This window comes from Crocodylus siamensis, chromosome 2 (assembly GCF_052110815.1).
Source record: "Crocodylus siamensis isolate JL-2025a chromosome 2, ASM5211081v1, whole genome shotgun sequence".
NCBI classification, from domain to species: domain Eukaryota; kingdom Metazoa; phylum Chordata; order Crocodylia; family Crocodylidae; genus Crocodylus; species Crocodylus siamensis.
The window spans coordinates 75,549,096-75,573,698 of record NC_143396.1 but is presented as its reverse complement, the minus strand read 5'-3'; the positions used below and the strand labels follow the sequence as shown (position 1 = coordinate 75,573,698).

Genomic DNA, 24,603 nt, shown 5'->3' with positions numbered 1-24,603 from the left:
TAGACAGATGGATCGATGGGTTGAACATTTCTCATAACTCTACTCTTGTGAAAATGTGGTCTGTGACTCCACTCTCAACGCACCTGAGAACATTTCACCCTTGATGGCGCTTGACCATGAACCCACCTTAGATGAAGTAGAAAAAGCAATTGATCAGCTTGCTTGTGGTAAGGCCCCAGGTGCAGATTGTATATCAGCAGCCATCTGCTCCTGCCCTCTCCAGCCCTGCACAGGCCCCCTGCAGTAGCCAGGGGAAACTCTGGGCTGGCAGGAAGCATGGGGCCAGGAGACAAGTGTCTCCTGGTGGGGGCTGGGATTGGTCACTGCCCCTGGGAGCTGTCTGCTGCTGGGGTGGGCTCTGCTACTGGAGCCTAGGTGGCGACAATGTCTCCCTGCCCCAGCAGCAGAGAACTCCCAGCCCCAACTCCCTAGTTGGGGGTAGGTAGTTTGGAAAGAGCTGCAGGCGAGGGGCAGATCTCAGCACTCTGCCCTGATCTGCCAGTGGAGCAGCTAACAGCGAGTCCTCAGCTGGGTGGGAAGTCCCCAGGGGCTTGCTTGTAGCTACCCCACTTGTGGATTGAGGCAGGGGGCTGGGATCTGCATCTCCCTTGCAGCTCTTTCCAAGCCCTGTCTCTCAACTGCCTGATTGGGGCATGGGCTGGGATGTGCCCCTAACTGGGACACTTCCTGGCTAGTCCCAGGCTGCACAGGGAAGTCTGCTTGTGCAGCCTCGAGGTGACTGGGGACAGTCCCATTTTGGAGGATGGGACAGTCCCAAAATGGGACAGTCTCCAGCCACCTCCAGGCTGCATGGGCAGACTTCTCTGTGCAGCCCATGGCTGGAGGGGAACTGTCCCAGTCAGCTCCAGGCTAGATGGGAAACTCTCCCCATGCAGGAATGTTTCCAGCCCCCACTCCGACTGCAGTCATGGAGCAGGAGCTGGGAACAGGTTTGAAGCTTGTTTCCAGCCCCCACTCTGTGATTGCAGTCGGGCCTGGGAACAAGCTCCCAGCCTCTTCACAGCTCCATGTTAGTGATCATGGAGCTGGGGCTGGGAACAATCATCTCTGGGAGCTCCCTGATGCTGAGGCAGGGGAGACATTGTCTCCACCTGGGCTCCCGTGGTGGAGCCCGGGCAGCAGGCAGCTCCTGGGGACAGGGAGCAATCTGCAGCAGGTAACATGCTCTCACTATTCCTACCTTCCATGGGTCAGAGCACAATTTCCCCTGCTACCCCACCCTGAGCACTGAAATAGCTTGTTAAGCCTCTGACTGCAGGGATAACTGTCCCTATGCACACTCTCCTACTTCTAAGTACAAACAGGCTGCATCTACAGGTGCGCTTTACTACAGAGCTGACTAATTAGCAGTAAAATGCCACCATTTACACATATGCCTGTATTAGGGTGCAGAAAATTAATTAACTGTGTTGCAGGGTAGTATTGTCTGGGACAAGTACTAGTCTACATTGGGGTAGTTATGTGCATTGAAATGCATTTGTAGATGGTGACTGGGGTTGGCTGGGGCAAAAGGGTGCTTCAGTGTGGAGGCTGCTTGATGGCTAGCCCTACCCTATAGAACCTTTGTGTCCCAGCCTGCCCTTCTGCAGCATATGGAGAAGGCCAGATCAGCCCCAGGTGGGCATACTGACCCCCAGGGCCTCTTTCCAGATCAGGGCTACTCCTCCTGAGCTCAACCTTCTGCAATCCCAGGAGCACGTGTAAATGCTGCACCTGGGAGCAATAAACTCTAGTGCAGACTGCACCATAATTTATTGCTACATGCTAATTGCTCATGTAGATGCACCCACAGAGGAGTAACATACCATGGTTTATCTTCTACTCATCCTCTTTATTTTGTTGTAAAATACCTAAATTTATTTAATCCCTTCTAAGGGAGCTTTCTTCCCTCTTCTCCTCACTTCTCTCCCCTCCTCCCCACCCTCCCCCGCCTCAAGAAATTCCTAGCAAAGACTTTGCTGGCAAAGATTTGGATACAGCTGGTCAGCGGATGGGCAAACACCTCTTTCTCTCCTGTCTCTGGCTGGAGTCCCAATTAGACACCAAAAAGTAAGGGAAGGGGCATTACCCCCTCACGAGTTCCCTTTGCTATCAAATAACAGCTATGTCAGTCTAGCCTTTTTTTCTGAATAAGGGTATACTTCTGCTTCTGTGATTAGAAGAGTGTTTATATATACAACCAGGAAAAAAGATTTTTATTTTTGTGCAGTTCTCTGTGAACATTGCTTTCACATGCTCTGAAAATGTGCAGCAGGACATTTACTCCCACTGAACTGCATGATTAAAATCAAGACTTCAGTGTAAAATGTTCTGTTGGAAAATACAGTAGAGCGTCTATGGTGTTATTCAGCTAATATATGTTAGTTCCCTATGGTGCAGTGTGTGGGAATTTGTGAGCTTCTACAATGTTGCTATAAAGCAAACCAGATGCCTTTTTATATAAGCATGTTCAGCTGTTGTATGAGCTGCTTTTGTGATACAAAAAGAGGGAAAATATAGAAAGTGTTCTGAAATATTCAGTTGTTTTAACAATTTCAGAGGCATCCGTGCTTGAATTCATGGTTTTCTAAGCACAAAAATGCTTTAAAATCTTGTGTGTATTCCAATGAATATTATGACTGTTTTCTTAAGGAAACCTTTACATACAGAAAATATACCTAGAATCTGTATATATTTCAGTATAATTGTCACAGATTAACCTTTGCTGTAGTTACACTTATTATGGGACTACTGATCAAGCATTTAACTCAATGTAGAGGTCTGATCCCACAGGATAGACACAAATCCCTTGACGTGTAGAAGAAATAACTACTGTTGCTATTCCATTTTTCTGTTAAAAAAATAAAATCATCAAACTTGGCCATTTGCTGTCACTTTAGATGCCCCTTATAAGCCCCCTATAATGAAAGCTAGAACCAGCTTTCAAAATCATGAGGCTGATTTTGTAAAAGCAGATAATTAAATCAAACTGCAACTACTCTTGACAGTCATTGTAGTCTGTCACCTAGTCACCATCCACTGCTTTCTCCACCTTGCTTTTGTAAAAACAAAACGAAACAAAAAAGAAATTAATGACAGCTCTCCCTATTTCTCAAAACATACACATGGTTCTGAAATTCTGTGGCAAACTGATTCATCAAATTTCTACAGTGCAATTCTCTATCACGTTATATCCTAAATAATGTATATCTTAAATATTCCAGTATGCACATTCTAGATACAGGTAGCTCTAGATTTTTTTTTACTCCCAAACACTAATACAATCTTAAAAACATAAAGCTAAATGGTCATTATGAGCTACATATTTATTATCATATATCTGAAATATTTCTAAGTTTCTTATTTACCAGATACCATGTGAAAGCATCAGTTTTTCACCTCTTTTCTTCATATCCTGAGGAGTGAACTCTCTATCACGAACTCTGGAAGATTATAGGATGATCTTTGCAAATTTTTAGGGCCTGTGTTAACTTTTCTTGCAAAAGACCTTCCCCAAACATGGCAGATTTCAGGGGAAGTCAGATAAATACTCTGTGCCTCCATTCAAGCTCTATGTTCCTAATTTCCCAGAACAACAGATAGCCTTCTGCAGGGCATAGAGCAGAGTGAAGGTGGTGGCTCTATGAAAGTAATTTATCTCCTTTCAAATATCAGGAGGAACATATGTAGACAAGGTCTTTCCATCATCTGTGTATCAAGGGAGAATTATCTGGGCCTTGGCAAATTTAGTGTGTGAAAACAGACGGTGCCAGATGACCTAAATATTTCATTTTGTATTTTCTTTTTTTTTTAACACAAAAGTCAAGATAACTATTAAATTTTGTCATATATGATATTTACTTAAAAAGTGTTACCGTATTTTCTCGCCTACCACATCCCCCTAAAAATCAGACATCCACCTTGTTTTTGGAAGACAGAATGTATTTTAAAAAACAGCAACCCCAAAGCAAAAAAAATCCAGTCATGGCTAATGGTGACAGAATAAGTCCTTCTAGAAAAAAAGAGTGTCTAGGAAGTATAACATCCCAGGAGGCAGTCTGAGTAAGGCAGCAGGAACTTCCTGGTGTGGCAGGACAGGAACAAGTCTAGGCCCCAGATCTTTTCAAAAGCAGTAGCTAGATTGCTACTTCATTGCTGTATAGTAGTTCTTTATAGAAATGCCTGTAATAATAAAGTATTGTTCTCACCCCACCGTCCTCATCAATACAAAACAAATTGCAAGCAGTAGCTTATTTGCCCTGAGCCAGAAAAATTGCTTCTTTGGACACAAGCTACAGTTCTTAGCAACTAGATACAGATATGAGGAGTTAACAAAACAAATTCACCTCTTCTGCTTGCTGGGGCCAGGGAAAAATGGTAGGCATTCATAGATTCATAGATTCATAGATTCATAGATGCTAGGGTTGGAAGGGACCTCAATAGATCATCGAGTCCGACCCCCTGCATAAGCAGGAAAGAGTGCTGGGCCTACATTACCCCAGCTAGATACACATCCAACCTTCTCTTGAATACCCCCAGGGTAGGGGAGAACACCACCTCCCTTGGGAGCCCGTTCCAGAGCTTGGCCACTCGAACTGTGAAGAAGTTCCTCCTAATATCTAATCTAAATCTGCTCTCCTCCAGCTTGTGGCCATTATTTCTTGTAACCCCCGGGGGCGCCTTGGTGAATAAATACTCACCAATTCCCTTCTGTGCCCCCCTGACGAACTTATAGGCAGCCACCAGGTCGCCTCTCAACCTTCTCTTGCGGAGGCTGAAAAGGTCCAGTTTCTCTAATCTCTCCTCATAGGGCTTGGCCTGCAGGCCCTTAACCATACGAGTGGCCCTTCTCTGGACCCTCTCCAGGTTATCCGCATCTTTCTTGAAGTGCGGCTCCCAGAATTGCACGCAGTACTCCAGCTGCGGTCTGACCAGCGCCCGATAGAGGGGAAGTATCACCTCCTTGGACTTATTTGTTATGCATCTGCTGATGCACGATAAAGTGCCATTGGCTTTTCTGATGGTTTCATCACACTGCCGACTCATGTTCATCTTGGAGTCTACTAGGACTCCAAGATCCCTTTCCACTTCCGTGCCACCCAGCAGGTCATTTCCTAGGCTGTAGGTGTGCTGGACATTTTTCCTCCCTAGATGCAGCACTTTGCATTTCTCCTTGTTGAACTGCATTCTGTTGTTTTCTGCCCACTTGTCTAACCTGTCCAGGTCTGCTTGCAGCTGTTCCCTGCCCTCCGGCGTGTCCACTTCACCCCATAGCTTAGTGTCATCTGCAAACTTGGACAGAGTACATTTCACCCCCTCGTCCAAGTCGCTGATGAAGACATTAAAGAGTATCGGTCCAAGCACCGAGCCCTGCGGGACCCCACTGCCCACACTCTTCCAGGTCGAAACCGACCCATCCACCACAACTCTCTGGGTGCGACCCTCCAGCCAATTCTCCACCCACCGGACTGTGCAGTCATCCAAGTCACAGCCCCTTAACTTGTTCACCAGTATGGGGTGGGATACCGTGTCAAAGGCCTTCCTGAAGTCCAAGTATACGACATCCACCCCTCCTCCTGCGTCGAGGCGTTTTGTGACCTGGTCATAAAAAGAGACTAGATTGGTCAGGCACGATCTACCTGCCATGAACCCATGCTGGTTTCCCCTCAGCCTAATTTGTCCTGCCAGGCTCTCACAAATGTGAGCCTTGATGATTTTCTCAAAGATTTTGCCAAGGATGGAGGTGAGACTGACTGGCCTATAGTTACCCGGGTCCTCCTTCCTCCCCTTCTTGAAAATGGGAACCACATTGGCCCTTTTCCAGTCCTCCGGGACTTGACCCGTGTGCCACGAGCGTTCAAATATTCCCGCCAGTGGCTCTGCAATGATGTCGGCCAGTGCCTTCAGTACCCTCGGATGGAGCTCATCCGGGCCTGCCGACTTAAAGGCATCCAGTTCCTCCAAGTGACCCTGCACCACCTCAGGGTCCACGCATGGAAGTCTGGTGCCTTGCTGCTGCCTCCCTACACTCCCAGTGAGAGACTTGTCATGCCTCTCACTTAGGAACACTGAGGCGAAGAACTCGTTGAGGAGTTCAGCCTTGTCCCCTCTGTCCGTCACCAATTGTTTCTGCCCATTTAGCAGGGGTCCTATTCCTCCCTGGGCCTTCCTTTTACTCCCTATATATCTAAAAAACAATTTCTTATTGTCTTTTACTTGGGTTGCCATCCTCAGCTCCATGGTAGCTTTGGCCTGTCTAACTGCCTCCCTACAAGCACGAGCAGAAGAGGTATATTCCTCTTTGGTGATCTCTCCCTGTTTCCACTTTTTATGTGCTCCCCTTTTGGCCCTTAGTCTCCCCAGGATTTCTCTGGTCAGCCAGGGAAGCCTCCTGGCCCCTTTCCCTCTTTTACCTCGCACGGGGATCGTCTCGCTTTGTGCGAGAAGGATAGCTTCCTTAAGGCACAGCCACCCTTCTTGGGCTCCCATCATTTCAAAACTACTACTCTGCAGTGCATCCTTCACTAATCGCCTGAGTTTGCTGAAATCAGCTTTCCTAAAGTCCAGCACGTTCACCCTACTGGTTACCTTACCCACTCGACGCCTTATGTTGAATTGTACTTTTAGGTGATCACTGTCCCCCAGATGGCTACCGATCTGTATGTCCCCTACTATGTCATCCCCCGTTGCCAATACCAGATCCAGTAAGGCATTCCCCCTAGTGGGACCATGTACCTCCTGCGTCAGGTGGAGGTCCTGTACACAGGTTAGAAACCTGCGTGAGCGGTGGGACTTTGCTGTCTGTGTCTCCCAGCAGATGTCCGGGTAGTTTAGGTCCCCCATGACCACCGCCTCTTTAGCTTTTATGGTCTCTGAGAGTTGCCTCAGGAGCCCCAAATCTATTTCTTCCCCTTGATGTGGGGGTCTGTAGCAGACCCCTACCACCAAATCCTTTTCTCCTTGCCCCCCATGTAGCCTAACCCACAGTCCTTCTACTTCCTCATCCTTTGATTCTGTCTTGATGAGGGTTGATGTATATTGCTCCTTAACATAGAGCGCAACCCCTCCCCCACTTTTCCCCACTCTGTCCTTTCTGTACAATCTATAGCCCTCAATATGTACCGCCCAGTCGTGGGATGGATCCCACCAGGTTTCCATCAGCCCCACTAAGTCGTAGTCGTTTAGTGCAACCAGGAGCGCTAGTTCATCCTGCTTGTTCCCCATGCTCCTAGCATTAGTATATAGGCACTTGAGCCCTGTGACTGGTGCTTTTGCTACCCCCTCGCTCCAAGTCCTAAAGGGCTTTTTGTCCCTAACCTTCCCGTTCCTTACCTGTGCCGTATTGCTGTCCACCCCCTGCCTTTCACGTTCCCAAAGCTCTCTTTCTTCAGGCTGGGCTGTCCTTGTGGGTGCCACCTGGTTTGGTGGTCCACAGCCTCCCCCACCCTCATCTTCCCCTCCCCCCGACGAGCCTAGTTTAAAGCCTTGGCATATTGGCAGCCAAAAGCAAGCAGCTGCTGTGTTCTAATATTTTTCTCCGTTTCTATTGGGGTGCACCAATATAGATTTTGGGGCTAATACGGATAGTTGATATTTAAGGAGGAATATCAGCAGATACCTGATTTCCAATACAGCTGTCTCCAGCTGGTAGGCCAGTGTGGTAGAAAGGGAGGGGAGAGAGAAGGAGCATGGGGCGGGGGCAGATCAACACCCTTCCTATGGTGAAGGAGGGAGGGAGGAGTGGCAGGTGCTGCCCAGGTGGGGTGGGAAGGGGTAGGGGCCATGACTTGTGGGAGGTGAGGCAGTTCCCACTGCTGCTTGCACCCTGGGAGGGCACAGAGCAGCGGATCTGCACAGGGTGGGATCCTCCATGCCCTCCCAGGGTGCGGTGAGGTGGGGCATGCTGCAGCTGGGGCTGTGTGGGGCTCTTCTTGTGGGAGCTGGGCTTGCAGCAGGCACTGCCAGTGCTGGGAGGATGCTGCATCCATCCCAAATTTCACCACCACTCTGCTCCCAGCACCACTGCAGCCAGCTGCCTGGTGCAACCCTGGCTCAACACCCCACCTCCACCCTTTGGGCCAATATCTGATACAGCCAGTCTTCTTTATATCGCTACCAATCCAATATCGGACCAATGTATTGGTGTACCTTTAGTTTCTATTACAGTGAAGAAACATTACTTTCCCTACTTATGATACCAGTTTTGGAGGGCTATTTTTTTTTTTTGGGGGGGGGGGGGGAAGGCATGTGTGGTGTGCAAGTAAATATGGTCATTTTGTGATGTTATTTGTATGTGTGTGTAGTTTAACTCATAAGTACTTTGATAAAATTCTTCTCTAATCTGAAGATTTAAGTCTTTTTTTCCAGTCCAATATAACTGTATACTCAAATAGAGAGGGAGTTGTCATCTTGCTTTTCCTATTGTGGTTCTGCAATTATTAGAACATCATAAAAACTGGATTGTGTTAAACCTTGACTCTCTGTACATGTTTTAATATTATCAGTTGGAGATCCTAATACCATTAAGTCCTTTTCCTTACTCATTTTGCCAGCAAACAATAATATGTGGTACAGAGTTCACTGAGCCCATCCAGTTAATTTTAGTAAGTCCTTTGTCAATAGAAGGTTTGACTTGTATTAATCAAGGGTCACATTATGCTCATTTGATCCAATCTGAATGGTTACTTCTATATCTGTGCCTTTGCCTCTATACCCAGATAGCTCAATGTGCGGCTTATCCCATAGTTCCTATTGAGGGAATCTATCAGATCAGAGAGTTGCATGGACCAAGGGGATGAGCAGGCTAAAGAAGGAATGAGTATATCAGGACTGGATAAGATGAATATAATCCCCCTTTTTCTCTAGGTAGGAATCCTCCCAAGCTTTAGTTAAAGTGCCTCTTCCACCATTTTGAAGCACAGGACGCTGAATACACAAGTCACTGTGGGTGCTTTAATTAGAGAAGCTCTTGCAGCCCTTCTCATTAAAGTGCCCTCCCTAGCCCCAAAGCATGTATAAAGACTTCCATGTATAAAACCCTAAAGGTGTATTAGTGACCACTTACTTTTTCTCTTGAACCCCAACACTGTTGTGGATTTCAGGGTGTTTATTCAGGCTGATCTGTCCCTTTCTTTGCTTTACAGGGGCACTTCTCCCCCTGATTCCCATCTTGAGATGCACACATACATGTACACACATCATAATGTTTCCTGCCTATGTGTGAGTATTGCAAAGCAGCAGTTTGACCTTCATTGAGTGCATCTGGGTGCATCTACATGTTCACTTAAGGTAACGCAATAAACTCCAGAGCTGTTTGAGTCAGCGTCAACTGCTCCTGGACTCCACCGTAAGATAGTATGTCCCCAACAGTACTATTTTATGGCAGAATTAATTTACTATACTGAAGAACTAATTAGTCAACTCCACAGTCAAGTGGAGATGCACCCACTAAATGGCTTGAGACAGAGGCATAGTCTATTACCATTTGCATTGATCCAAATATATTTGTAAATAAATCAAGCCAACATATAGACAATCTACATTTGGAAAAAGCAAACAGAGTTCTAGAAAAAGGTGATATCAAACTGAAAAACAGGCATGTTGAAATTAGAGTGAATTTGTGAAGCACTTGGTTGCAAATGTTGAGCTATGAAACTAAAGAACTATTCTGTTCTGGAAAATAAATTACACTCAGCAAATAATGGAATAGAATTTGCCATTCTTACTTATATTGCCTAGGAGCTTAATAACTTTTCTGAAGCATTTATTTCAATGGGAGTTCTTGCAGAATTAAGGAACTATTTCATGTAAATAAGGATGGCATAATCTGCCTATCCTTCCCCATTTTTTATTTATACAGTACTGGATATGGTATGGTATCCATAATTGCACAAAATACTAACGAAGTACTATTCTGCAACCCCCCCCCCAGTATTTCCTACACCACTATCCTTTCTATATCAGCATGTGATGTCATCTGTATATTAATATTTATAGGAGAATACTTTATTCATACTTACAGCTTTCCAGCTGCATTATGCAAGTTTGCACATCCATTGGAAAATTTTTGAGATCCATTGGACAGGATAGTATTAAAGTCAACCTGAAAGAATAACAAAAAGTTTTTCAATATGTATCACAAAAATAACATAGACATACATAAAACAGGGTTATTAGAACACCAGCAGTCAGTAGTAATTGAAAATGATGCAATGTATTGTTAAGAAACAGTTGGGAATATGATTGAAATTCACCTTTTTTGGACTTCTTTTAAGAATCCTGTTTAATACGATGCCAAAAAATACCAGAAGTCAAAATTAATTGGAAGCTTATAGAAAACATTATTTTTACAGCAATATTATCTAACTCAATGGGGATTTTAAAGAAATGTACTAACAAAATACAGTTTTACATTACTCTGTTTTACACAGACATTTGAAATTTGAAATACTTTACAATTTACAAAGACTCTCTCCCCAATAGGAATTACATTACAAATGTTAGCTGAAATTCACACTAGCAAAGTAATGTTACCATTATTTCCCTGAAATAATATGCTTAAATTGCCAACATGAAGGTCTTAAAAATGTTGCTTTAAGTTTTCATGTTGAAGAAATATGTTTGGTTTAAATTGTGTTTTGTATTTTGTGCTTGCTATAACATTTCTTGTTACAGACACAAAAGCATTTATTTTATTTTTACATTTTAAAAAATGCCATGATTCTTCCTTAGGGTGATACTTATTAGAGATTTAAGAAAGGAAGAGCTGTACAGAAAAAGAAAATAGTCTTGTTTTCAGAGTGCTTTCTGTAAATCACAGCATGATGATAACATGGGTGTGTGTGCACACCATGCCAGTATAAGCAGTTTCTCTAATTGCAGGAACATTAAGTCGTAGAGAGCATACCTTGATTATTCCTTGTGCAATAACCTTTTGGCTACTGAATCAGGTCCTACACAAACTATGGCAAGAAGAGGAACCAGTGCTCAATGGATGTGAGATACAGCATTTAGATTCAATTCCCCACTCTGCCTGAGGAGATTTGAACCTGTATCTCTTATATGGGTAGAAGGATATGCTGGGGTGGAAATTAAAGTATTCATTAGGCCAGAATGAGAAGATTGAGGAATATGAGGAAACAAGACTTTATTATACCTTAGTGGGTAGGAAACTCAGCAGGTAGCAGAGATGTCTGGTTCTACTTCTCACTACAACAAGTATTTTAGTACTTTTTTAAATTAAATATTCCTTGGAATAGGAACTGGAGCTGGGTCATTCATTTCTTGTGCACACTGTTCATATACAATTATGATTTCCCTCCCTTTGGTATTGTTTTATTCAAGAAAACTCAACACTTGAGGCTTTTTCAGCATTTCCATGCCCCCAACTGCACAGCTATGATTGCACAGTCATTTAATACTTGCTGTGCAGTCCCAGCAGTAGGGGCATTTCTGACCCTACTGTGCAGTAGCATCAGCATCACAGTCCATGCCTGCTAATGCTACATCACTATAGCTTGTCGCTACGGCAACATAGCCTCTCAGTGGGTACTGTAGATGTACCCACTGTATCTATACTCATCAAAAGAAAAACTGGCTCAGTTTCATTTGAATGCTCAGCTACATATTGATGATGCAATTTTGTGACTTTCATAGCCTGGCTCTGCTATTCCTCCAGAATATTTGAAATTCAGTTATGGGAGAATAAGCATAACTGAACTGGTACAAGAAGGACTGTATGACCTAACTTAGTTTCATTTGAGTACAATTCTAACTTGCTTCCATAACTTTAATACAATAGTTTGTTGAATGCATGTTAACCTATATAAACTACTCCATTAGGCCAGTGACACCCAAACTTCAGGCCCTTCAGGCTGGATAAGTGGCAGAAGGTCAGTCTGTGCACTGGATCCTTTGGGGGTTTGGACCACAGAAGCAATCCTGCATGCAGGACCAAGCCTGAATGGCAGCCCAGCCCCACATCTCAGATCTGACTGTGCACCAGCCTGAATCTGTATGTCCTGATTTTGCTGTGTGCTGATCTGCTTCACCCCACAGGACCATGTTATCCAGCCTGCAGGGCTCCCTGCAATCTGGAAATTTGGCAGCAGGGGAGCAGCAATTAATGCTGCTATTGCTCTCTCTCACCAAATTTCTGGACCTATTGGGAACCCTGTAAGCCAGATGACAGGGTTCTGCAGACTAGAGCTGGCCCACCGGCTAGAGATTGAGCACTCCTGCGCTAACCAAATTCCACTGAAGTCAATAGAAAAATATCCTATGACTTCAGCAGGACTAGTATTTGGTCCTTATAGCCAAGTATTATCCTTGCTGATCCCTGTTCTATGTGTTTGAAGGGAATGGTACAAGAGGAGAACAGGGCAGATTAGTGGTAGCATCTGAACTGATTCCAGGAACCATCCTGTCAGTGCATGTAAATGTAAGTCAGAGATGATGGGGACAATTCATTCAGCATTGTTTCTAACTGTTCTCTTGGAGGGGAGGAGGGGGCAGGGTGTTCTGTTGCTGTCCTAACATAATTAGGAACTGGAACATGAAGTGATCCTGGAAAAATCAACCAAAATTCCCATGTGCCTAATCCTGACAAGTTTCTTCCTGGTTGCCCTGGGAGGAGGGAGCAATGGGACTTGCTTAGAACTTTTCCTTTGCTGCTTAAACAAGCCTATTATTTTTTGTTCATTCTTGCAGTTCATCAGTTTATATGTACCTGGCTTCTCTCCATCAGAGCCAAATGTCCCATGTAATTCAATTCCCTATAAGCATGCAAGATGAAATACTGAATCAGAGATGCGCTTTGTATGTCTTCTTTATTATAGTATTTATAACAGCTTTCTCAAAATTGCAGTTTTGTAGGCCTAGCTTGATAAATTAATGTAAAAATATAACCCTGTTTCATATGTCAGCGTGTATTTAAAAAATTGTCAAGTGGACTGGATTTTTTGTCCAGATAGTGAAAATACCATAAACTGTACCAAAAACTATAATTTAAAGGAGAGTCAACCTCCATAACTTCTTTGAAATGCTTTATCATTAACTTCTACATTGGCAACACATAGGGGTGCATGCGGGTGCATGTGCACCCCCTGAGATTGGCCGTGCACCCCCTGGAAGTGCCAGCCGTGAAACTAGAAGTGCTGGCAGAAGCATTTGCCAGTTTTGCTGCTGGTGGTTCCAGGCTTGGAGGAACCCTATTCCCCACCCCAGTTGGAAATCAGCAACTGGGGGTGCCCCCCCAGACTCGGGTGGCACCAGTCGCCCATGAACTTCTCTTCTTAATTTGTGAAATACTTCAGTTCCAGCTAGTAATGCCTGGGAACTGTTAGAGATAAGACCAATGACATGTACCTTGTTCCTCTGAAGCCTACTTTTCAAACAGTACAAAGCACTTCTTTCCTAGAACTCAGCGTTTATGAGAATATTGGCTGCTGCAATAGTGTTAGAGGATACATGGGAAGGACAGATGAAAGAAGCAAGAGTAACGTGCTTATTACAATAACTTGATTTTGTCATTATGTTTAATGCATTAGGTATTTCCAAATTATCAAAGATTTACAATATATAAAAGTTAATATCTTTATCTCCTGGTACTTCCTCCTATGAGCAACATGTGAGCCACTCTGGGCATGTCTGTACAAGATACTCTACTGCACAGCAGATTAACCTACTGTGCAGTAAAACACCACTATGTAACTGTGTTCAGTAGCTACTGCACAGTAAAATAGGTTAATGTGTGGTTTTCTACTACCAGGTAGCACACAGGTAGACAGCTGACTGGGACTAAATTGTTCCCAGTCAGCCTAGGAGATAGGGGGTGAGAGAACTGTCCCTTCCCCGGGGCAGCCTCCTGCTTCCTAACCCCCCTGCTCCAAATGACTGATCAGAGCTGGAGCTAGGATGGGGTGTGCAAAGTCAAGCCTGTGACTCATCAGTCCCTGCTTGCATGACTGGGGCCCGTCTCCATGGAGACCCTGGCCACTGCCCTGTGATAGCACAAGACTGGGGTTGCCATGGAGACCAGCCCCAGCAGCTAGTAAGGAAGGTGATTGCTTCAGAGCTGCTGGGATCTTGTGGTGAGGGCAGCTTGGTCCAGGGCCTGGGCAGATCCGCAATCTGTCACCTGCATGCTTTGGGCAGGGGTGTGCAGGCAGCAGATTGCAGCTCTGCCTCAGCTGCTTACAGTGGTGACAGTGTGGTCCTGAGCCAGAGCAGAGCCACAATCTGCTGCCTGCACGCCCCTGCCTGAAGCATGCAGGCAGCAGATCACGGCTCTACCCTGGCCCCAGACCAAGCTGCCCCCTGCCACAAGATCCCAGTGGCTCTGGAGCAGCCCCCTGTCCTACTCTGCCACATGGCCTGCTATGACAGCTGGGGCCAATCTCCATGGCAACCCTAGGCTTATGCTATGCCAGTGGAACTGGGGTCTCCATGGAGACCAGCTCCAGCCATGGGGACTGGAGCTGCTGGGAAATGGAGTCTGGCTGCTGGTTGGATCTGCCATTTTGCCCACCCCTAGGCTAGGCTATCATCCCCTGCCCTGGTGGCTGCCTGCTGTTGGGCCCCTCCTCCAATCGTGGAGTGCACATGTAGACACGGTCCCAGGGTAAGCTTACTGCACAGTATTTTATGTGTAGATAGCACATATAGACACACCTGTGTAAATTTGGCAGACCACAATTTAACCCTAAGCAAGTGCATTGCTGGTCCAAACCCCTTCCTGTTCCCAATCCACTGCTCTGCTTTCTGGTTCCCTGTGCTACCTACTCAATTTACTGTTTTGCTTTCTGCTTCTTGCCCTATCTGCTGTGCTGCCTGTCCCTTCTGTGATCTTTCATGTGCCATGCTCAGAGGCTGCCTGTGCCACTTCTGGCACCCATGCTGCAGTTTGGCCACCCCTGTTCTGTGGCAGACTGTTATGATGTATTACACCTGTTTGTATTTAAGAGCAGCTACAACATATCATTTATGTACAGCAGGGACAACCTGGCATTTTTATAAGCTTAAGCCTGATATACCCTTTACTATCTGGTAGGCTTTGAAGAGGAGTGGCCATCTAGTCTTTACATACATGTGAGGGTACAGCGTAGAACCCCGGCTGGAACTTCAGAAGAGTGGTTCTGATAATGGTTAGTTTAAAAGCAGCATGGGTAAGGTTTATCTGTGAGGAGTCCCAAGAGATGAGGCAGGACTGACTGTTGGGCTTAGTTATAGGGTAAATTTTTGTTAGGGTAGGATTATATTAACAACTTAATTCCTGCTCTCCTGACCCCTTGTGTACAGGTCTCCTGATCATTTGTGGGTGTGGGTTGAATTAAGGGTAAAACTTGAAAAGACTCATGGACATTATCAAACAATACTGCTTATGAGATTTGGGTTTCATTCCTAGTTCTGCAAAAACCTTCCAGTATGCTGTAGACAAGTTATATAATTCTTTGTCTCAATTTCCCACCTTTAAGATAGGGCTTACAATGCTTCTTTTCTCTCACACTAAGTATAAGCATATATTATGCATAGGATAAAATGTCCTGATTACTTTTGGGTTAAGTAGCTGCTATGGTAATACTAATACTAATAATAATTAATAATGATGATAACCTTAAGCAATTAAAGTGCACTTTTACTTGTAGTTCTACATGAGTAACAACTGCAGGTTCCAAGTTTTCATGTCTCTTATAAGCACATTAAAAACCTTTAAAAATATTAATTAGAGACTTACCTGATAGAATAAAGAACATTTCCATTTTTGAAAATTCGTAATAACTTGTTGTCTGTTGTAACTTCATGAAAGTTGGCACCTTTTTCATTAGCAAAGAACAAATCAGGTTTCCAAATCGAATCCAACATTGAGGGATCTAAGTCCAAGGAGTCGTCTGGATATTCACTATATGCAAGACGTGGATCATTCCAGCTCTGTCGGAGAAAGATGTTCACTCTGTAGTCCTAAATGAAAGACAGAATAGGAAAAGTTTTATCAGGGAAGGAAAGAGGTTTTGGTTTTTTTGTTTTATTTTCCTGCGTAGCTTGAGATAACAAAAGAACCACTTAGTGTAATGCCATCATATTACCTGAAAAGAAATGCAAAACTCTAGAACTCTTGGTTTAGAGATTTTATTAGACCAACTAAGAAATCACAAAAGAACATTTTGCAATTTCTTAGTTGATCTAATAAAAGGTATCATCTCTGAACCAAGAGTTCTAGAGTTTTGCATTTCTTTTTGTCTTAGGCCAAAACAGCTACCAAATACATCCCTGATCATATTGCCTGTTCTTATTTGTAACTGATTAGTAATGATACAATAGGTAGTAGTAAAAACCCATTTCAGGGAAAATCATAACTAGGGCTCTATGAAGACAATGTTATTCTTTAGATACTCAGTGCACCCTCACTATAAGGAACTCCCATGGGGTTGGAAGACAAAGTCCTCAAAAGAGGATGTTTGTTGTAAAAAGTTTAGTCAACTTGCTGCACCATAATAATGGGGAAAAAAATCCTTCTGCTGGGATTGTTAAAAGTGTGTGTCCATGTGTGTATACATACACTTTTAACAACCCCAACAGAGAGATTTTTTTTCATTATTATATATATGTAAGATTATTATTATATAGAAGATAAGCATAAGAATCATGGAAGCTTAGGTTTTTTGTGCTATTTTATCTTCCAGTTCTAACACAAGGAGTGGGAGAGCAACATACATATATATGCAGGGTTGTTATAATGGTTGTACTATATTTCAGAGAGAAAACTGGAACTTTACCTCTATCATGTTGCTCTCCCACTCCTTGTGTTAAAACTGGAAGATAAAACAGCACAAAAAACTAAGTTTCCATGGTTCTTATGTTTATCTTTTGCGATTTGCAGTAGTCCCCACCTTCCTCTCTTCAGATTAAATAGATTCTGTTCCTGAGGAAAAGGGCTCTGATTCAAAGCTGAAATACAGTTTAGTGGTGATGGCACAAGTAACTGGGAGACCCTGGGAAAATCTCCTGCTTTGCCATGGGTTTCCTATATGACTTTGAGAAGATGTAGGTCAATTTTCTCAAGTAATTTTACTCACAGTCCTCAAGCTAGAAACATGTATAAAAACCAAAAATAAGATCTCATCATGTAACACCAAGAACTAGGCCTTCGGACCATAGTACCTATGCCTTAATCCAACATTGGCTATAAAAATTGTTTTCTCCATTAAAGACAATGCTGTCAGTCACCCATTGATGATAGTACTATAACAACTCTTGCTCATAGCTTTCCCAAGAATAAAATGAGAAAAGGATTATACATTTGACTTGACTTCCATTCCATCACTTTACAATAACATTGACAGAATTAACAATTTAAAAGTGTAAAATGTTGTTTCTGCCTCTTCTTTACAAAACTACGTTTTTTTTCTTTGGTTCTGGGATGGACCAGGCTCCACTAAAAATGAGACTATTGTCCAAAACATAGTTTAAATAAGCAAGAAAGCTCTGGTAATTGGCTTGTAAAGATGTAAAAGCAGGACATTTGAGCAAAGTAATGTGACTTCATTGTAGTATATTTTTGTGTCTTTGACTAAGAAAAGAAGGAAAAATAACTTTAAAAAAGGAATTAATCTAAAGAATAAAGGAATTCACCAGCTACTCAATTTTATTATTAGATCATTTAAATGGCAAAAATATTGTAGGCTTATATTTGTTTAAATCATTAAGACAGTTTGGCATAGGTTCAGTTTTGAAGAGTTTTATAGCATCTGCACATCTGTTCAAATTCCTGCATTATTTATATTAAATTATTGTAAGTAAAGAAGTTCTTTGGAGTGTTACATAACAGAATATTGTTACTACTGGGAACATTTGTACTACTCAGTGGGTGTCTCTGCATGAGATGATAACTGCGCAGTAACCTAATAAGACTGTACAGTAGCATGCTGAGCAAAACCTATGCTAATATGCTATTGTGCAGTATTATTAGGCTACTGTGTGGTTAGTATCACTACCAAGCTGTGCACTGGCACTACTGCATAATAGCACCAGTTACTGAGCACTGATTTAGTACTTGGTCATGCAAGTGCTAAACTTACTACGCAGTAACTATGGTACATCAGTCAAAGTATAGACGTACCCAGTATGATTAAGGTTGGTCAAATTTCACTGACAGTGTAAAACATTTATTCCCTAATACCCACTCCTTATCAAAAGGTTCAATAATTGCTGCTGTGAGATACTGTTCAGGAGTTTGACTACGCAAGAAGAAAAGAACTGGTTGAGCCTCATGAACTGTGCAAGAAATTAGATTTAATTTTTTTCCAGTACAAATATATACCTGTGACATTGCATTTGGGTAGACACACAAAGTAAATTTTCACTACAACTATATTGTGAGGGCCTACATATTTTAACTGACCATGCTATCATTCAAAAATTGCTCACTGAATGAGTTGGAGAATAGAGCTCAAACATATTTGCAGCATGTGTGAAGAAGCCTTTTGTGACAAAATCAAACCATATTTACAGAAATGACCACCTGTCATTGAGTGAAAGGTCGGAGCAGTATAGCTTCTTCCTTTATTTCCATGGTATTTCTAATTCAAGGGAAGTGTTCAGCAATGATAAAAGTGAGAGAAAAGAGTGACAGAATCCCACTCTTTTTTTTCTGGCCAGTGTACAATTCTTCAGAGTAAAGGGAGTTTTCTGATAGTGTGTCTGGGAGTATTGCTTTTCCCGCAGAAAAAAAAGAAGGTAGAGTGGAATCATGGTCATGACTTGTACACCTTCAGGGTGTGGCTACAATAGCTGTGGTTTCCCTGAACCAAAATTCAAGGCCAGTGGCCTACCCTATGTGTTCATGTAGGGAAGTAAAATAATGAATTGGTTATAGACTACAGTCCAGTATGCTAAATGTCAATTTTCTCAGAAGCTCTCCTAAATCTGTTGATTTCATAGATTTCATAGACATTAGGGCTAGAAGGGACCTCGAGAATTCATCGAGTCCAGCCCCCTGCCCAAAGGGCAGGAAGTCAGCTGGGGTCATAGGATCCCAGCAAGATAAGCATCCAATTTACTCTTGAAGGTGTTCAATGTAGGTGCTTGAACCACCTCCGCTGGCAGACTGTTCCAGACCTTGGGGACTCAGACAGTAAAGAAATTCTTCCTTATGTCCAGCCTGAAGCGGTCTTGCAGGAGTTTGTGACCGTTCAACCTAGTCATCCTTTGGGGCGCTCTGGTGAACAAATGTTCCTCCAGATCCTGGTGGTCACCCCTGATAAACTTATAGGTGGCCATCAGATCACCCCTGAGCCTGCGTTTTCCAGGCTAAAGAGTCCCATGTCTCTCAGCCTATCATTGTAAGATCTGTTTTCCTGACCTCTGATCATGCACGTGGCTCTCCTCTGGACTCTCTCAAGCTTCTCCACATCCTTTTTGAATTGTGGAGCCCAAAACTGGACACAGCACTCCAGCTGCGGCCTCACCAAGGCTGAGTACAAGGGGAGAATGACGTCCCGGGATTTGCTCGAGAAGCATCTATGGATGCAAGCCAGCGTTTTGGTCACTTTACTAGCCGCAGCATCGCATTGCAGGCTCATGTTCATCTTGTGGTCAATGATGACCCCCAAGTCTCTTTCTTCTGTAGTGCTATCCAACGTAGCACTGCCGAAACTATAAGGATGCTGCAGGTTTTTCCTCCCAAGGTGGAGAACCTTGCATTTTTCGGTGTTAAACACCATCAGGTTCTCATCTGCCCATTTGCTGAGCTTGTCCAGGTCAGCCTGGATCACTCGCCTGTCCTCTGGTGTGGATGCTTTGCCCCAAAGTTTGGTGTCATCGGCGAACTTGGCCAGTCCACTCCTGACTCCAATGTCCACATCATTAATGAAGATGTTGAACAGGATGGGTCCCAGGACAGAGCCTTGAGGGACCCCACTGGTCACAGGGCACCATGATGAGTGACTGGCATCAATTACAACCCTCTGGGTCTGACCACGGAGCCAATTTCCCAGCCAGCAGATCATGGTGGAGCCAAGGCCACAACTGGGCAGTTTGGCCAAGAGGTGATCATGGGATACCAGATCAAAAGCTTTTTTGAAGTCAAGATATATGACATCAATCTCTTCTCCCTTGTCCAGGTGATAGGTCACCTGGTCATAGAAGGAAATGAGATTGGTCAAACAAGACCTACCTGCAACAAACCCATGCTGGCTATCCCTTAGGATGTTAGCCTGGGCCAGTCCATCAAGGATGTCCTCCTTAATAAACTTTTCTAAGCTCTTCCCCAGGATAGAAGTCAGGCAAGATACTAGGGCTGGAAGGGACCTCAGAAGATCATCGAGTCTGCAGCAAGGCAGCAGCCTTAGATTTCAGGAGGGCGGACTTCAATGAGCTAAGGAGAATAGTTGGGGAGGCACTGAGGTCCCAGAGGGGAGGGGAGTCAGGTGTCCAAGAGGAGTGGTCTTAAGGAAACCATCCTCCAAGCCCAAAGGGAGGTGATCCCAACTTGGATCAAAAGGAGCAGGAGGGCACAAAAGTCCCCACGGCTCACCAAAACCATCCAGGAATGTCTCCTAGCTAAAAGGGAGGTCCAATGGAAGGGAGGGGCCATCACCAGGGAGGACTATACTGTGGTTGCTCAGGGATGCAGGGGGGCGGTCAGGAAGGCCAAAGTGGAGATGGAATTGGGACTAGCTACCTAGATCAAGGACAACAAGAAGTCCTTTTTTAAATACATAGGGAGCAAAAAGAAGGTTCTGGGTAATATGGGGCCCCTGGAAGACACGTTAGGAAATCTTGTTGTCACACCAGATGACAAAGCTAACCTATTTAACGACTTCTTTGCCTCCATTTTCCTGAGCAGGGACCAGATCAGCCCCCCCGGGCCCCCTTCAGGCCCCAGGGGAGGCGCACATAGGCCAAGGTCAGTGAGGATCTAGTCAGGCAACTTCTGGAGGGACTGGATGTATTTAAATCAGCTGGTCCGGATGATCTCCACCCCAGAGTGCTAAGGGAATTAGCTGAGGTCATTGCGGCTTTATGAGCACTTGTGATGCCCTGGTGTGGTGCCAGAGGACTGGAAAAGGGTCAATGTGGGTCCCATCTTCAAAAAAGGGAGGAAGGAGGACCCGGGAAACTATTGGCCAGTTAGTCTTACCTCAATCCTGGGTAAGCTTTTTGAGAGAATTATCCTGGCACATGTCCACAAGGGGCCAGCGGAGGAGGTTTGCTTAGGGTTCATTAGAGGCAGGTCCTGTCAGACCAACCTGGTGGCTTTCTATGACCAGATCACCAAATCCTTAGATGCAGGGGTAGCAGTGGACGTAGTCTTTCTGGACTTTCGGAAGGCCTTCGACACTGTCTCTCACCCTCATTAAAAAACTGGGGGACTGTGGTGTCGACACCTACACAGTCAAATGGGTCGCTAACTGGCTGGAGGGCTGCACCCAGAGAGTGGTGGTGGATGGGTCATTTTCAACCTGGATGGATGTGGGCAGTGGGGATCAGTCCTCGGGCCCGCACTGTTCAACATCTTCATCAGTGACTTGGACAAGAGGGTAAAAAGCACCCTGTTCAAATTTGCTGATGACACTAAGATGTGGGAGGATGTGGGCACACTAGAAGGAAGGAATAGGCTACAATTGGACATAGGTTACAGGGGTTGGTGGATGAGAACGGGATGGGATTCAACACTGACAAGTGCCAGGTGATGCACCTGGGGAGGAAGAACCAGCACCATACCTACAGGCTGGGGAACTCCCTTCTCATCAGTGCAGAGGCAGAAAAGGATCTTGGAGTCATCATTGATGCCAAGATAGACATGGGATGGCAGTGTGGGGATGCAGTCAGGAAGGTCAACCATACCTTGTCATGCATCCACAGATGCATCTCAAGCAGGTCCAAGGAGGTGATCTTCCCCCTGTATGTGACACTGGTTAGGCTGCAGCTGGAGTACTGCATCCAGTTCTGGGTGCCGCACTTCAAAAGGGATGTGGACAACACGGAGAGGGTCCAGAGGAGGGCCACTTGCATGACCGGGGGCAGCAGGGCAGGCCCTATGAGGAGAGGCTATGGGACCTGAACCTGTTCAGCCTCCACAAGAGAAGGCTGAGGGGGAATCTAGTGGCCTGTTACAAACTAGTCAGAGGGGACCAGCAGGCATTGGGGGAGTCCCTGATCCCCCAAGCACTACCAGGAGTGACTAGAAATAACGGTCACAAGCTCACAGAGGGTAGATTCAGATTAGACATCAGGAGACACTACTTTACTGTCAGGGCAGCTAGGATCTGGAACCAACTTCCAAGCAAAGTGGTGCTGGCTCCTACCCTGGGGGTCTTTAAGAAAAGGCTAGACAAACACCTTGCTGGGGTGGTTTGATCCCAGCACTCTTTCCTGTCATGGCAGGGGGGCGGACTTGATGATCTGCTCAGGTCCCTTCCAACCCTACTAACTATGAAACTATGAGTCCAGTCCCCCACCGAAAGGGCAGGAAGTCAGCTGGGGTCATAGGATATCAGCAAGATAAGCATCCAATTTGCTCTTGCAGGTGTTTAATGTAGGTGCTTGAACTACCTCCAATGGCAGGCTATTCCAGACCTTGGGTGCTTGGACAGTAAAGAAATTCTTCCTTATGTCCAGCCTGAAACGGTCTTGCAGTAGTTTATAACCGTTCGACCTCGTCATCCCTTGGGGTGCTCTGGTGAACAAGTGTTCTCCCAGAAACTGCTGGTCACCCCTGATAAACTTATAGGTGTCAGTTTAACTTGTTTTTAGCCTTTAACGTGAACATAAACTATCTCAATTGCACTGCAAGAACATTCAGTTTCCTCCTCTGAAATACTAAAAATAAAGCTGCCACTCTTTTTCAGATATCAAAAGATGTACAAGAAATGATACTTTCAGCTACGGCTACATGAAGGACAAATGAGTGCTCATTGTTCTCAGCTTATAATTACACAGTGTGAGCATAAGGCTTAAAATGCTTTAAACAAGTAGAGTTGTTTTATGCAAACACAGAGAACAGAATTAAACTGCCAGCATTGATTTGTTTTCCTTTAAGAGGATTACTAAATAACACGTTTCTGTAGCTCCTAATTTCCATAACTGATAAAGTACACAAAACTTCTGTCCCATTATTCCCACATAGGGGTAAATCCTGTTACATTTCTACCACATAAATAACTTGGAACTGGGGTGGTGGGTTTGTGATTCGGTTAGGACTTAACCCCTACATTGCCAAGGTCATTGCAGAAACATTACTGGGACTAAGTACAGACAGCCAAAAAGCCCAAGAATGAATCAGTTCAATCTTTGCAAGTTAGTTTAAACTGCTTAGATTGAACTGATAAGCAAGTGAACAGACATTTACTTTTGATTCTAGAAATGCAGACACATGCCTGCAGTGGCTCAGGTCAGCTGCTGGGGGACTCTAGAGCATGTCTACGTGCTTGGATGAAGCAGACAGCTTGGGTAAACCTTAACCTGCCCACCCTGGGTGGGGGGAGAATGGGGGAAGGGGGTTGCAGGGGAAGTGCAAAGCATCTTGGGAAGTTGGGGGTTGTAAGTTAACTTGAATCTGGAGGGGATCTGGGACAGAAATTCAATAAACCTATTTAACCTAAATCAGTTAAGTCTGATACTACATCCACTCAGGTTTGTCTTAAATTTGGTCATTTTGAAAGTGGCTTATGTTCACTGAGCTTCTATTGTGCTGCAGATTTGGGCTGTTTTATGATCACTTATGCCAGTTTATGTGTAATTTCTGTTCCTAGCCTGGAAGTTCCTTGTTAATGCAGCCTTTTCCCTTAGACATGGGTAAATCTAGGACAGGGGTGTGGTTATGCCCCCTTTGGCTGTGTTGAACATGAACAGTGAAGAGATCTCATTGTAAACTGTCACACAGTCAAAGGGATTCACTAGCACATCAGCATAGCTCCTACTGGGAGGTTCACATGTGCTGTGATTCTATGAGTTTGCTGGTGAAGAGTCTGTCCAGAGTCCCTGCTTTCAGCTCCAGTGCACTCCTGCTCTTCGCTCCATGAAAGCAGAAGCTGATCTTCACTGCCACTGCTGCTTCTCTCCTCCTTTCCCCAGCTGCTGAATTCAGAGGCAATGGGGAAAGGGAGGGGAAGACCAGACAGCAGCAGGCTCTGGAGATGTCCAAAAGCAGGGGCTCTAGGCAGACCCCATTCTGGTGAGCAGGAGCTCCTAATCTCACCACCTCACCTCCGTTGTAGGTGGGCTCACTGGAGATACAGCTCACAACCAAACAAGGAAAGTGGGGTGGGATGTGCTGTCTAAGTTATGACAAACCTGAGACAATCTATATGAATGTATTATTACATGTTGTATGAACAATTGCAAGTAGGAAAATGTACCATGCTCAAACCTTTCTAAAGTCTTTCTGCTTCTGATCCATTATGCTGATGTATCCAATGATACATTTTCACAGTATGCCAAAATGTTGACTGTCTCACTGGAACTTGTGCCCAGATCCTCAGTGGAATTTAGATACCATTGAAATCATGGGAAGTTAGGCATCTAAATAAGTGTTAGGTGTCTCAGTATTCTGAGGATTTAGGCTTTGGCATTTTATAATTATTTCCACATCCAATAGTGTGCTTA

At 44.5% G+C, this 24,603-nt stretch overlaps 1 protein-coding gene across 1 annotated transcript in view; it reads right to left on the bottom strand.

The window, feature by feature from the left end:
* Positions 1-24,603, bottom strand: part of GLRA3 (glycine receptor alpha 3) — a 152,286-nt gene that overhangs the window by 45,544 nt on the left and 82,139 nt on the right. Inside the window, exons 4-5 of the mRNA XM_090034714.1 lie at positions 15,734-15,957; positions 10,020-10,102 (exon numbers count right to left, since the gene is read on the bottom strand). Of these exons, the coding sequence (XP_089890840.1) occupies positions 10,020-10,102; positions 15,734-15,957 (307 nt within the window). The remainder of the gene's footprint in view (positions 1-10,019; positions 10,103-15,733; positions 15,958-24,603) is intronic.